At 37.4% G+C, this 15,909-nt stretch overlaps 1 protein-coding gene across 1 annotated transcript; it reads right to left on the reverse strand.

The window, feature by feature from the left end:
- Positions 1–587: 587 nt before the first annotated feature.
- Positions 588–15,878, reverse strand: ATAD5 (ATPase family AAA domain containing 5). Its single transcript, XM_030287507.4, has 23 exons — positions 15,549–15,878; positions 12,907–14,687; positions 12,518–12,605; positions 11,676–11,837; positions 11,346–11,484; positions 10,779–10,863; positions 10,158–10,339; positions 9,814–9,971; positions 9,385–9,538; positions 8,865–9,158; positions 8,599–8,695; positions 7,988–8,070; positions 7,753–7,898; positions 7,409–7,559; positions 6,778–6,948; positions 6,479–6,594; positions 6,310–6,403; positions 6,014–6,078; positions 4,928–5,108; positions 4,059–4,246; positions 2,938–3,770; positions 1,678–1,842; positions 588–1,487 (listed from the first exon to the last, which is right to left on the reverse strand). Exons 1-23 carry the CDS (start codon positions 15,618–15,620, stop codon positions 1,409–1,411), a joined length of 5,484 nt encoding a protein of 1,827 aa, XP_030143367.4. The 5' UTR covers positions 15,621–15,878; the 3' UTR covers positions 588–1,408.
- Positions 15,879–15,909: the final 31 nt, after the last annotated feature.

Raw genomic sequence — 15,909 nt, forward strand, 5'->3', positions numbered from 1 at the left:
ATAATCCCTGAATTTCCTAAAATACTACTACTTTATAGGACTTGTTTCTGATTTATGTAGGTCTTCACTGTAATCTAATTAGATTGATAGTGCCTTTAGAAAGCAGTGAACAGATTCATTTTTACTTTATTATATAAAAAAAATTAAAATATGTTTTTACAAATCATACAGGAAAAGCATAGACTGTTGATACAAAAACTCAAGCCATGAAGATTTTATCAGCCACCACTATTTTTTTTTAATAATTCTGGACTATGGAAAGAATAAACTATAAAGATGATCTACAATGCAGAAGCTTAAAATAATTTCACTGTTTCCATAAATATTTCTAATTCCTGAACATCTTTAAAACATGAAAAATGTAAGATGAGACCAGAACTAGCAAATGTCCTTCCTTATTTTTACAGACATGTTGAGGTAAGTGGAGCACCACTGCATGGCAGCAGTCTGACTCAGTTTGAGGAACAGGAACAGTCGAACTGCAAAGAAAAGGCAGGAAAGTACATGGTTGAACTAACTCCAGTTTTAAAATCCTTTAAAAAATATGTTTCAGGAGTTTTACCTTTCATGCAACAGAAACATTGAGATTGTAGCAAAGTCTCACAAATTTATTGTAGTATAAAAACGGATTCAATTACAAATAATCAGGCTTAAGTCTTGTCAAGTACAAAAAAGAAGCTTAAGAATAGAACACAATATACAAGACTAGAAGTAGTTAAATATTTCTGTACCCAAATAACACTGAGATAATTGTTATTTACAAATTCTTGCCTAAATCTCTTGAGACCATGTTGAGCTACAGTAATTTCTCTACCTTTTTAGGAGAGTAACATGCAGATCTGACAGCTGTAAACAATGAAAGGAATGTATACAAATATATGTACATTGAAGCATAGTGCTTTGTAAGGACTTTGTTCCCTGTGGTTGAAGTGAAGAATTGGTTTTAGTCATTTAGACTTTGAAGGACTTGTTGCATCCTCTCTGTGCCCCCTCCCACCTCAAGTTATTTATTACTTTGACTGCAAATTCAGAAACAAACTTATTTGAACAAAACAGTCTCCTCAGAAAACAGCAACTTTGCTGTGGAAGTTGTCACAGTTGGTTGTTACAAAAGGATTTCTTGCTATGTGATCCATAAATTAGAGAGAAAGAGAGCAAGAAGTCCCCACTGAACAGTTTGTGCATTTAATGTTATGAATGCCCTTACTGGACAAGCACCAAACAAACCCACATTTCAGCTGTGGAGAGCAGTATAATGACAATAGATATATACATTATTTTAAATAATTATAAAAATTCAATATACAAATGGCTCTGAATATACAATAATGTGGTAATTTAAAAAACCCAAACAAGCTATGGTGAGAATACCACCATTAGGCACAAAGTATATCTGGTGTTGGCAATTTTAAGGAAAGTCCAAAGACAGACCATTTATCGTTTGTCTGGGTATTTCAAGATGAATCCCTTCAAGATAATGCAAGAACCTATTAAAAAAAAGTAAAAATTATTGTTAAGGGAACAAAGTTATTTCCAAATAAAAGGCAACACTTTTATTATTTTGAGAGACAAATGTCCACTTTCTTTGCCTAGAATTACTTGACAAAATATTTTATTAAAATCCTTAACTACCTTCCATAATGAAATGTAGCAAGATTTAGGAAAACCCAAACTTACCTTCTTTTAGCCTTCCCTTGCTCTTTAAGCTTCTCAGACCTACAGATACTGCGGAGAGTGGGGAGGTATTCAAGGGTACTGGCTTGCTTATTGCCCAGGTTTAAAGGACTTCTGGAAAATACAGTTTTGATGACAGCCAGCCTCTTCTGTGCTTTTTTGTAAGTGCTAAAACAGAGAATGAAGCTTTATTTTTTATTATACAAGAACGTGCACTGATGATTTTATTTCTTTAGGATCAAAGCCACTGGTTTAAAACTCCATTAAATTGATGTCCAGAACTGCATCCCAATGGATCAGATGACTGCAGCTTCTAATTGCGTGCTGCTTACACAGCATCACAAAGCTGCACCTGGACAGAAACATGAGGGCCAGCAGTTTGTTTGGCCAAAGCTCTTGTCTCAATCAGGAGTCTGATCTGGTAAGCTCTTCAGTCTAGATTCAGATGTGAGGTTTAGGACAACCACAACTGAAAGCATCTGTGGTCTTCAAAAATAAAAAACATTATGCAATTGGTATTTGCCAGAATATCAGTGTAAGGTCCAGGTGTCTAACCCATGACATAAACCTGGTCACAGGATGCCTGGTCAGATCCATTCTGCCATTGCTCCTCTGGGTACTGACTTACAGAAGAAAGGCTCTAAGCCATTTTCCTGTTCAGATTTCTGAATGGCTAAGTACCCATTGTGCCAATTTTACCTATGATGACTTGTTTATGTTAAAAACAATATTTCATGCTCACACTTGAGAGTATTCTTTGGTCTTTTACAATGTATTAAAGGTTATTCTTTGTTAGCATAAATTATTACAAAGAATTTACTTTGGATTTTGTTAGGTTTTCATCAAGCAACACCTACCTACACACTTAACATGAGTTCAGTATGAGCAGGTGACAAATTTACATGTTTGGTACTTGCAGAATCCCATCTGTCTTGAAAAAGCCATTCCTTTAGGGTTCTGTTATTCTTTTGGGGGTGGTAGTGCTGTTTGTCCATTTTTAAAGTAACTAGACTAAGGCCACCATTCCTTAACAACATTAGAGTCAGGCAGTTCAAGAACAGTCAATCTTACAGATTGACAAGAAGTTAATTTAAGGTTGTAAAAGCACAATGAACAATATATTGCAGTGTTTTGAGGCACACTGACAACAGTCATTGTGGTATGAATCTTTATACATCAAATCTGAAACAGTCCTACACCCTGTGAAATGCTCTTCTTGACAAATTACTGCATTACACTCCAGAAATATTAACAAAGTCTTACCTTGAATCAGGTGCCTGACTGAAGGATATGCAGTTCCTCGTGTTTGAGACAGGCAAAGTAAGTCCCTCCAGCTGATCACTTTCAGGTGTTTTACTGGTAGTTGAAAAGGATTCCAAATTTTGTGAAATATTAACAGAACTTTTAGTGAAGCTGAGTGCTTCAATAGCTGCCTTTATTTCACTACAGCTCTGGGAACTCCACCAATCAGTATTTTCTATACTGAATTCATCACAAAGACCATTTCTGATTTTGGCATTTGTCCAATGAAATTCTTCACTTTTAGAAAACTCCAGTGGTTCCCTGGTGTTAGTTTTTACACAGCAATCCAGGAAGGACATGTTTTCCACAAACTCAGTCAGTGAATTCAGGCACTGAAAAACAACTGCAGACCTTCTTTCATTTACTGAGGTTTTAGTTTTAACTTCTTTTTGTTTTTTATGCACCAGCAACTTTGATTGCTTTTTATTCACATCAGCACATGATTTAGGACTGTCTGATGGTAAAGTTATGAATTCAGCTGAATAGTTCAGCTCAGAATCAAATAAGTCACTATCATCCAATAGCTCAAGCCTCTTCTGAGCCTTTGTCTTTTTAGACCTTTTTCCAGGGCTACTCTTTCTAGAGCAAGAACTCTTAGTAGATCTGTCTTTTGAAGAAACCATAGTAGTCGTTTCAAGTATAGACTTTGAGGCTCCAGACTGGTTTGACAGAACTTGCACTGGTAAGGGAAGAATAAATTCAAGATTACTATATATAAAATCCACATGCTTCATCTGGAATTCTGTGAGAAGCTGCAGCAATTTATTCCATTCCTCCATAGTTGTGATTTTGTGCTGTAAAATAATAATATGAAAGCTTTATCAACATATTAAAATTAATTTCTTTAAAATAAAAATGTTATTATAGAAAATCTCACACTCCTGGCTTTGTGCTAATGAGGTGAGGGACTTTTGCTTGCAGGAGACCACCCCAGTTCAGATTGTACCTAACCATGGAATTGTCCAATTTCTACCACAAACCTTTTCAGAGATTTGCTTCTAAGATGATGCTATTCCTGGTGATGATTATACTCAGTTGTCTGATAATCATTCAAAGTATTACCAAATCAACTACAAAAATACCTTAAGAAATGTAAACAAATCTTCTGAAGGCAACAGAATGTTCTTAAGGCCAAGCAACGTCTCTACACAGCCTGTATCACATTTTGGAAACTCCTGAAGATGTGAATCATCAGCTTGAGAAAAGTCCACCTTGGAATCCTTAGACTTTGCAGGATGAATGACATTATCTGCCTTCCTTGTCTCTTCTCCTGCACAGAGATAACAGGCTTTAGTTGAAAGGGAACAACTGCATCATGAAATTGATTTTCCACCTCTTTGCCTCAATTCCTGGCACAAAGGATGCTTTAACTACCACCTCTTGCTGTGGTGCTGGTGGAACAGAGCAGCTGAAATGAGACATCCCCATGCCCACATCACTGCTGTCAGTGTTACCAAACTGCTCTCCTGCTTCCCACGTAACCTTTCAAAGAGGCTGTGCCTCACTTGTCTTCCCTGTCACTCCCTCACACCCCTAAACTCTTCCTGAACCCTTTGGGATCAAGTTCCTACCCCTGCCTGCCTGCCAGCTGTCCCACTTTTAGCCCTTTTTCAGCTATGCTTCTTCTAGGTGAATTGCCTACCAGCTATATAGATAAAGAACTGCAAACTCTGAGGGAAATCACTACTGGTTTCCTTCTTTGCCTAGTTTTGCTAGTCACAACATGAAAGGGACACACACTTATTGACAGGCAATAAAACCCTCAAAATTAAGTTCCTTAAGCATTAATACAAGGCTTGGAAGTAGCTAAAAATAGCAGAAGCATCCTCTCCCCAAATTTAGGAGTCTTACAAGAAGCTACCATTTATTCATACATGTCTAATAATGCTTCAATTTAGTCAAATTCATGTTTAGATAGATATTTTTAAAATATTAAATTAAATCAACATACCATGGAGTGCCAAACACTTCTCTTTCAAGCATCCACCTCCGCTTCTAACCCAAAACTGTAAGCACAGGACACTTTGTCTGATATCACAGTTATTTGTGGCCAGGAGAGCAGCCAAGTCTTTCACATCTGTCCGTAGGTTCTCAGCCAGGCACAGAGCTTGGAGGTAGCTCACAGAGTTTAACTAAACAAGAGTTACAGAGACACTGAAACAACTCCTGCCAATCACACTGCAGGAAGTCACACAAGAGCCAATTATTCTATTTATGCTTGCAATACATTTTGCCTTTTAATACAGAAGATTAGTTTATTAAATTAGATTACAGTTAGATTAAAACCTGTAAGGAAAAGAAAACTACCCAGTCTATGTAGCCCATGTCAGAGAATTAAGTTCAATTTAGAAATAATTAAAAACAATCACACAAACATATTCTGCTTATGGTCCTGAGGCTACCTACACTTTGCTTCTCATCACCAGTGATCAGCTTTTACTGAAATATATTAATTTTAAAGGTTTTTCTTGCATTCTTTCTTTTAATTCTGCAATTGCCTGGAATTCCAACAGGTTTTCAGTTTCACATTAAGAAATTTCACCTTCTCAGTAATTAGGTCCTTCTGATTCTCATTTATTTAGGTTTTTCACCTAATACATAGCTGGAAATAAAACTATTTGCTGCACAGAACTCTAGTGTTTACATTAAAGGAATAACCCATAATACTTCTAAAATAACTGCTATAATCTTTTAATGAATGAACCAGTACTGGCATAACTAACCTTCAGATCAGAGGCATCAGATATTTATCTAAATACATTCTAAAAACTAAATGAAGTGATGATCTTACTGTAACTCTCAGCACCACTAAATTGTTTGGAAAATAAATCTTCCATGCTAGTAAAACAGCTTCTACATGTAAAGATAAATACATCCTACACATCCTTACATAAACCTCAAAGACATGTCTGTCTCTGATCAAACAAATATGTTACATCAGAAATATATAAACCTACCCCAACATTTAAATTTCAAACTGAAATCAGCTGACAATTACTTGCTTAAGATGTACCTGCATTTCCAGACACAGACTTACCAAGGAAGGGGTTTTAAAGTTGATCTCTTCAAAATAGCCATCAAACATTAAGCTAAATGTTGGATCTATAAAGAGAGATCAGTGAACTGTCATGACATTATGTTCAAACCTAGTTATTTTCTTTATCCATTAGAGCAGCCACTACCTTTATTCAAACACTCAGATACTTGCTTTACAGTCTCCACTCATTTAATTTTGCATTTAGGAGCAGTATTCAACCATCACCATTTACAGCCTCTAATTAAAAGTGGCTGTTCTGTCTGTAAAGTCTAATTACTGTCACAAACACTACTCACCATTGGTGGTAAGAATTACAGGTCTCTTTGCAGTTGCCATGAATGTCTTTATTGCACTTAGGAATCCTGCATCTTCATCAAATACTATATCCACCTACAGAAAACAAACATAGCTTCAGCAGCAGTTACAAGCTGTGAACAGTCACAGTACATTTCATGTGAATTTTACCTCTTCAAAAAGAATGAGAGATGTTGCACTTTTCCTGTTGTGTTCTCCTCCTTCTTCTTTATTTATTGACTTAATTTGAGCATCTTTCTTTACTTCCAATGAATTCTGAGTATTTCCTGCAGAATAATTGAGCAGGAAGGAGGAGTGAAACTATTTAATGCTTTCCAGGTGCTGGCTTCAAAAATCCCCCATGTATCAAATACTTAAGAGAATCTAATCTTTTCTCCACACAGCTCCACATACACGGTGTAGCATTTCATTCTCTAAAGGTATTTCATTATTAAAAAGGAATACCTTACCTCCATTTTTTTCTTCAGATGTTGCTTCTTCATCAACACTTTTACGTTTGGCAGAAATTTTGAAGTAGTTTGCAAGTGTTTTAGAGGGCAAGCTTCGTTTTAATCCTGCTCCTTTTGGTGACAGCGGTGGTTTTCTTGGAGAAATAACTTTCTTTGGAGAATACATTTTTTCTGCAAGGCATGTTTTATATTAAACTTCATCTGGAGACATAATATCAAACTGGTATTTCTCAGACAAACTTAAAGTAAAACCCATTTTTTATCTGTGGTAAATGACAGATTTACTGTGCTGATTTTTTGCTTGTTTTCCTTTTCTCTTGTTATAGGAAAAGCTTTCTGTTCAACTTTCTATTCAAATGCCACAACACTTGCTCCACCACTGCAGAAATAATGTAATCAAGAGTCAGTATTTTCATAAAGTCATTATTTAATTTGGTCTGTAGTTGTGTAAACCAACAGACCAGCTCTTACTATTATGGCCAAGTAAGCTAAATTTGCTATCTTTTAAAAAACAACTGATATCTAAAAATTGTTTTGGAAACTCAGTTTTTAACAACCTTCTCGCCTCTGTAAAACCCACCCCATAATTCAGACCAAACAAAGAACCCCAGATAAGAACCACAACACTTACTTGGTGACTTGGTAGTGCTACAACTGTTAAAAAAGCAAGGCTTGTGTGCATTCACACCTTTTTTGTCCACTTGATGAGACTGAGTAGCTTCTTTCAGCTGAGACAGAATCTGCCTCCCACTACGTTGGCAAGAGGCATTGACTTCAAATATCTGCAATGGTATTTAATTTACAAAAAAAAAACCAAAACAAAACAAAAACAAAAAACAAAAACAACAAAAAAACCCAAAAAAAAAAAACCAAAAAAAAGAAAATTCAATTGTAGACATCTTGTATTACAAATGCTTTTGTATCATTAGCTATAAATAAGAAAAATGCACTGAGGAAAGAAAGAACTCCACACACCTTAAACCCTAGCTCCTGAGCACAAGCATACACTGCAGCAGTTTTCCCCACTCCTGGTGGGCCAGTTATCAGAACCGTATTGCAAAGGGTTATCTCTTCCTCAGTATCAGATTTATTATCTTTAAAGTCAAGGCTGCTTAAAGAATCTGTAGAATTATTAAAAAGAAAAGAAAGGATTACTGTAATTCTTTGCCAGCTTTCAACAAAAGAGAAGCGACATTAATTCTATCAGTACCTTCTTGCTCTTTGTCCTCCTTTTCCCCCTTCTGATTTTGTTTTTCTTCCAAATCAGCTCTCTTTTTCCATTCTTTTAACCAACTATAAAAGAAAGGAAGAAAACTGGAATAAAAATTGCTGGTGAATTAAGTGAACCAAATTAAGATGGAACAGAACATAAAACTGGGAGACATCAGCCACTTGCTACCCCATAGAAACCTATCAAGTCCTTTCAGATAAAAGAAAAAATATATTCAGGATTTGATTCTTTTGTAGAAAAGGTTTCCTTTTTCATTCTCCATTCTGTTAGCTGATTGGTATAAAAACAAGTCATTTGGTGAACTACTTATTCACTCATAATTCAGTGTTGTTTTGTCAGATGGATCTTTAAATTCTGTGTGAGAGCTATACCAGTAATTTAAGCACACACAGAAAATTTAACTGAAAGCAAAATGTGTTAGGTGGACTTCAGTGTTAAATTCCTACCAAAAGAAGATAGTACAGCAAGGTCAGGATCAGGATGCTTGTAGGCAAGTACAGACAAGTACTGCTCTCTCAGTGCTTGAGCATTATCAAGTAAATGAGGTTTTGAGTTAATTTTAGGAATGGATCCATGTCCCAGTTTCTGACCTGTGCAGCCTTTCAATTTCTTTCTTGTTCCCTACAAGTTCACTGGAATCTTGAGGCTGATATTTTTCTGTCCAGAGCATGTCTTCCTTTTCCACACCTACAGAGAAAATATTGTCCATTTTTAAACAGTTCTTCATGCAATAGAATTCACCAAATCTAGAAGAGTATCAGGACTAGATTTGACTCCATCACAGTGGAAAGCTGACATATATCACACATACACTTCCTCAATGCAAAGATTAAAATCAGACAGGAAATGCAGTTACCTGAAAGTGCACTTGGATCTGATAAACACCCAGGGTGTTCTGTCACACTATGTGGCTTCTGGGTCTTGTTTTTTCCCAAGTGTGTGGTTTGTCCTGTCTCTGCCTGTTTTTCTCCAGATATGGGAGGAATAAGGTTCCTGGGAACTCTTGATTTCATTTCAGTCTCTGTACCTTCAATTTGTTTTCTTCTTTTTGATTTGCGGTCTTCTGTTTCTTTCCTTTTCCTCTTAGTTTCCTTCCAATTGTCAGAATGTTTCTCAACTACATCAAGATCTGCAGTGCTATCTCTGCTTTCTAAGAAAAAAAAAAATTACATCCATTTAAAATTTCAGGCTATGTCCATTACTACTGCACATTTGCTTAAGCCATATTTGAAGAATTTAGTCAAAATAACCTAAAATATGAGGATCAATTTATTTCCAACAACAGTATTCCTTCAGTAACATTTTTTTTTAATTCCCTATTGTTTTTTAATGACAGAGTGTGTGAGGGTGGTTTTCTCCCTACATAAATTCCTAACCTTGTGTACTGCTTTCCAAAGCCAACCTCTCAGTTTGCTTTTTCAGGAACCTGGAGTAGTATTTTCTCACTGGAAACTGAGAATTAGAAGCCACAATCTCATCTAGCAAATCCTTCTTGAATGCATCAGGAAAAGCTGGTCGGTGGCCTGAAAGCTGGAATACACGCACAGAGAATTACTCAGACTTTACAAAGAACGTTTTGCAGAATTTAAACTGGTAATATCTTGTTAAATTCAGAGATTAACATAAACTGTTAAGAACTAATGAGAACTGTCTAATGGTAAGATGCAAAATGAGTAACTCATACACAGGGCAATTAAAAAAATATAAACAAATTACAGGACTGAAAAAAAAATTCAAACAACAGGAATTATTAAAAAACATAACTCCAAACAAGTATCAAAACAATTTGAATTTAAAGTACTAACCACAGGTGCAGAACAATTTCCAGTTTGTTTTGAATTCACAGTGGAAAATTCACCAAGAGAGAGAGTGATTTTTGTGATGTTTGTGACTTCAGTACTCAGTTCCCTCAGCTTAGTTAATAGAGGACATGATGGTGATTGCAATTTCCACATTGAAGAACCTACAAAAAAGAATCCCCACCAAAAACAAAACAAGAGTTAACTTCTATTCTAGGGAAAACAAATGGGCTGGTCTTCTCCCTTTAGTGAAATATTTTGCTTTTGTCAGAAGGAAATGGCTTCTGCCCAAATCAGTCCAACACATTATGTACATTTAAACAAAACCCAAAAGCTTAACACAAGCTTACAGTCATCCTTCTGCTGTACATGGACAACAGTCTTAAAGCAGGAACTTGCAAGAGAGTATGCTTCCATTGCTGCTGCCTTCTTTGCAATCTGCCTTTTCAGTGACTCTGGCAATCCACTCATCAGGAATTCCCGTTTTGCTCTGAACGGATCACCATCTTGAGAATTTTCAGATGCATCTTGGCTTTAATGAAAACAGAAAACAAAAAGAAAGAAAAGAAGATGAATTCAATCACATTCTTTTCCAAGTGAGTTGAAGGTAGTCTACCAGAATGGCTAAAATTAATTTTAATGTGGTTAGTTTGAAATTAATTCTGTGTTAAAAATTTTAATCTAAAAAAAAATTCTCTTTTGGTTTTATATTTTTATATGCGATTTGGGATTTCTATTTCATCAGTCATCAGCTACATTTCCAGACATCTAATATGGTTCTGAAATGGTTGAGGAACTCTCCAATAAACCCCTAAAATTTTGCAAACAGATTAAAATATTAATCAGTATAAAAGTCATGAATATTTGTAGTACATTTCAGTAAGTATATTTAAATCTGTCAAATGAGAGAATGTTAACATAACCTTGAATCGTATTTTGATTTTTAAGCAACTGCACTCTTGACAACTGACCTGCTTTCATCAAAGATCACAATTGGTTCACCTGCAGACCTCTGCACATTTTTGCCTAGGCAGGAAGGTGGACATCCCAGTTTCCCTTTAAAAAGGTAAAAAAATCTATTATTAGATTAACACTGATACAAGATTCTAACCTTGCTTCTGTGTTCACTACCTGTATGTTCCATTTAACATCATCAGGGAATCTCCTTTTCTTAAGGGAATGTTGAGTATTTTAACAAAACTCATTATACCTTTGTTTTTAATTATTTCCTCAGTATAGATGCTATTTTTTAACATTAGGAAAAAAAAGGAGACGCAACAAAACATGGTATATGTTGACAATTTTTCAAATAAACAGTTTTGCCTGAATGAAGAAAAAGCAAAACAACACATGTAAATAACCTCTTCACTATTAATTCTTATAAAACTGGAAGGTATATATTGGAATATTAAATAAAGATAAATCAGAAGAAAATATTAATATACTGCAAAGCAGCTTTATGAAGTAAAGTTACAATAGTCAATGATATAAAATATTTGTATAATAAAAAATAAACACATTCAGTAAAACCCAATTACCATTGGAGTTCTTTGCAACCTTCAAGTTTTTAGACTTCTTCCCCAAAACATCATTTAAGCTCCGAAGTTTCTTTTCCTTCACACTCTGCTCTGTAGTTGTGACACTATCCACGTTTGAACCCAGAATTATTACTGACTCCTAGAGGGAAAGCAAATCAAGTAAGAAAGGCAACATAAATTTTCTTCCTTTATTAACAATACATTGCAAATAATCTACCTTAGCTTGCAAACACTTCTTGTAAAGAATCAAGTAGGAATCATTTGTGTTGCTTATATCAGTAACAAATATCAAAATATCCTCCCCCCCCCTCCCCCAAAATACAGCCTTACATCACTTTCTTCTAATTTCTTCTTCTCAGCAAGAGCTTGCTGCCGAGATGAGCGCCTCACAGGAGCTGCTGGGTCTTCACTCACTTTTGATCTGTTCTGCTGTATAGCCTTTGCTTTTTCAATCAGCTGCTTTGCTTTAGATATGTTTTTACAACTGTTTATCTGTTAACAAAGAACAAAAAAACTGAAATAGCAATTAATGGCACTCTCTTCACTAAGTACTTTGCATATAGATATAACTTTCACTTTTATAGAAATTGGCAATTTTATAGACATTGCAAAATTTCATTGGTATCAAAAAGAAAATGAAATAATTGAAAGGACAAGCAAACCAAGATGATATCCACAGTTCTCAAAGGGGAGGGAGAGCCCTGAAAGGAGATCTTATATTTTTTCATGGAGCAAATATGGGCACTGACATTCTTAAGCCTCAGCTGTTCTGCTGTGCCCAAACACTGTCACAAATCACTGGATCATATAGGTTGGAAAAGACTTCTGAGATCAAGTCCAACCTCTTGATGGTCACTACCTTGTCAACTAAACCATGGCAATAAGTGCCACGTCCAGTTATTTCTATATCCCATCCTGAGAACCTGCAGCTCAGGAGCATGCTATTTTATGGAATTTTTCTGTTTTGAAAGGTGGATTTTTACTAATAAAACATATTTTAAGATCTAAGGCACAAGAAACTATCTCAAATTTCATCATAAATAAGAATATATTCCTTTTCCATAGGACAGCTGGGAACTGTCATATTGTATTATTATACAATACTGAATACACCACAATTATAACCATATAGGAAATTACAAAATACTGACACCAATTGTTACATAAATTACCTTTGTGTTTTTGGAGTGAGACTCTTCATTTTTCATTGCTTCAGCTTTATTTGATTTTGTAGCTGCTTTGATACGTGTAAACCTCATTCTAATTAGGGAAAAAAGTATTATGAAATTATTATTGCTTAATAAAGGGAAATGTTACTCTCAATTTAATTTTTAAAACCTTTAAAAATACAGTGCTGTAAAAAGAAGCAACTCTCCAACTGGTGGATGAGATTTTTTTTGTTGTTTGGTTGGGGTTTTTCTGATGTCTTTAGTACAAACAAATTTATAGTCAGCTTTGGTTCTTCTCTATTTTTACCCACCATTTATAATTATGTCTTATTTTCAAAATACTTGCATACAATTAATGGGCAAAAAGGTAGAATAGACTCTAAAAAGTTTACCTTATTGGGCTGCTTCCATCAAAGGGCACAGTAATCACCTCAGCTCTGTACATGTTGCTTTTCTTGCAGGATTGTCTGCGTGCTTTTGGGGTGGAAGTCTCTAATGGACAGGCACTTAATTCATCTGCAGAACAGGCACTTCTAGCCCTGGGCTTTTTAGGTGTAACGTTTGTTGATGTTTTGGTTTTCTGCTGCCTTAAACTCCTCCTTAACTCATTCACTTCTGGACTTGATAAAATTATTACATCTAAGGTGTTGTCCACAGTAACAACGCTAGCACCCAAATCCTCTTCTCCGGTATAATTGCTGGTGTTTGACACATCAGTTTCCTTAGTTTTTGAAGCCTTCTTTCTTCTGTTTCCTTCTTTCTGAACCTTCCTAGATCTTCTGGATTTAGTTCTATTGCTTTTAGGTTTAGAATGTATACATTTGTCCACATAATCTTCTGGTACTCCACCTTCTAATCTTTTATTTGAAGGAATGACATCTCCAGATTCCTCTTTTTCTTTTGAGCTCTTTGCAGCAGCTTGCTTTTGTTTTCCAGGTGCCTTTTTAACTCCACTTTTTGTTACATCTGCTGTTGGTTGTTTAAAAGCTTTCATAAACTGATGCTTTTCTTCCAGAGTACATTTTGGCCTCAGAGAATCCACCCCTCCAGTCTCCAGCACAGCTAGCTCCAATTCTTCTTCCTCAATAACAACATTGGATTTTCTTTTCTGAGTCACCTGTTCGGTTTGCTCACTGTCCAAGAGGGCTGGGCTGCTCTCTTTTTCCCCTACACATCCTTTCTGCTTCAAAAAAATAGAAGCTATTTTCCTAGAGCCTTTCTGCTCCTTATTTGAGGGGGGTAATTTGGGGGGAATGGAATGAACTTGTGCCAGGACAGTCACTGTTCTGAGTGGCAGCTGTTGGGATTCCTCACACTTTTCTGGGTCACTAATACTATCACTTTTGTCCATTTCATTTGCTGTACCAGAAGTGTCCATTGCTGGCTTTGTGTCTTCTTCAACATTATTTTCTCCCTGACTTCTCAAGAAGTCCTCAAATGACACGGTTATTATACAATTATTTACCTGGGATGTCCCATCATCCCTAGGAACCTCAAAACTGGAATCACCAACAGCAGCATCACACTCTGCTACTGTATTTGTCTTATCTTCAGTTTCCTTTTTACACATTTCATTCATCTGGTTTTCCAATGAAGAGCTTTCAGACCAATCAGTATTTACTTTGTGCTTCCTTTTCCTTGATTTTTTTATCCTATTTTTTGATCCATTTGTTTCACAACCAAAGTTTTTTGCATTTTTTCTCGAGGGGATAACGTTTGGGAGGTTCTCTCTTTGATTGTTAACTTCTGCTAATTCTCCTGCACATTTTTTGTCCACTAGAGTACAAGAAGCAATAAAGTCATTACTGTCTTGTTGCAGTCCTGTAATTTCTCTGCTGTCATCACTACTAATTTCTATTTCAAGGTCATTCTCACCTTCTTTAACTTCTTTTAGCATATGACTTAAATTAACTTTCTTCCCTTTTCTCTTCTGCTTTAAAAATGGCTTGAAAGATGATTTACACTCTTTATCATCAGTGTCCAACAGTGTTTTATTTTCTGCAGGCCCTACTGCGAATCCAGCATTCTCATTGGCAGATGTCTTTTTAAAATAATCCAAGATGTTGTTGGATTTTGGTGATGACAATGCTTTATCCACCGGTTTTGCTAATGGTGAAAAATACCTTGTGATCGTTTTTGCAGAAGCATCTTCCTCTCGCCGCTTCTTGCATGGCTGTAAAAGGTACAACACTAATCTTAGTTTTAAAAAACTTAAAATTACTTACACAGAACTTTTTCAGAAGACAAAAATTCATATTAACATGCTCAGACTGGGCACACATGAACTCTATCTCCATGTTTTCACAGGCCATCTACACCTGAAATAAAAATTCTGCTGTTTCAGATAAATAAAAATCCTGTTCTGAAACCTTGAGATGGTCAAAACTGAATGGGATCACAAGGTCTTCAGGACAGCTCTGCAGAGATTTCACAATACTGGAAGACTGAAAGTCTAGGTCAATCCAGATGATCAGCCTTGAGATGCTCCCCAGAACGTCTGTGGAGCATTTAAGAGGGAATTCCAACATCACTTAAAAAGGTCTGATCCTATCATAAACATGTGACACATCTTAGGAAGACAGTGTACCTTTAAGATTACTCAAAGAAAATGAACACAAGAGAATTCTTATCTCGTATAATGATTCAAACCATGAAAGAGCATTTACTTCTACAACTCCAAAAAAGATTTTGGCTCATAAAGACTTTTATAACTCCAGGTTTACCAGAAACTGAACTCCTCGGAAATCCCACCCTCTGAAGCAGAAAACCTCTCTTCCTAGAGCCCCTCGAATGCGATCAATGACAGCCCGGCCCGCGGGGCTGCGCCGAGCGTCAGCAGCGCCGGGAGCGCGGCCCGGGCGGGCGGCCCCTCACAGCCCCCGGTACCGCGGACGGGCCGGTCACGGCAGAACCCAAAGGGGCGATCGCCAAAAGGGGCGAACGCCAAGAGGGGCGAACGCCAAGAGGGGCGAACGCCAATAAGCCGCAACCCCTCTGTTCGCCCTCACAGCGCGACCCCGGCCCGCGTCCCCACCTGAACGTCACCGTCGTTCCCGGGGAGGACGGGAGAGGCGGCCGCCGCGGCCACGGCGACCCTGCCCACCATGCCCCAGCTGCTGCGGGCGCGGAGCCCTCCCGGCTGGCTCGGGGCGGGGAGCGAGGAGCCCGCGGCCCCGGGCGGTGCCTCAGGGACGGGGGGCGCGCGCCGCCGCCATGGCCCCGATGGCGCCGCCTGACGGGCGCGCGCGCCGGGCGGGCGGTAAAAGCGCGCGCGGGACCAGATTCGGATCTCCGCGCGGAAGGCGGGGGGCGGGGCCTCGGGCGGCGCCCGCGTGACCCGCGCCCGCTGCCCAACCGCCGCCCGTTGTCCCGGTCACGTGACGCGGACGGATCGG

Source organism: Taeniopygia guttata, chromosome 18 (genome assembly GCF_048771995.1).
Source record: "Taeniopygia guttata chromosome 18, bTaeGut7.mat, whole genome shotgun sequence".
Lineage (NCBI taxonomy): Eukaryota > Metazoa > Chordata > Aves > Passeriformes > Estrildidae > Taeniopygia > Taeniopygia guttata.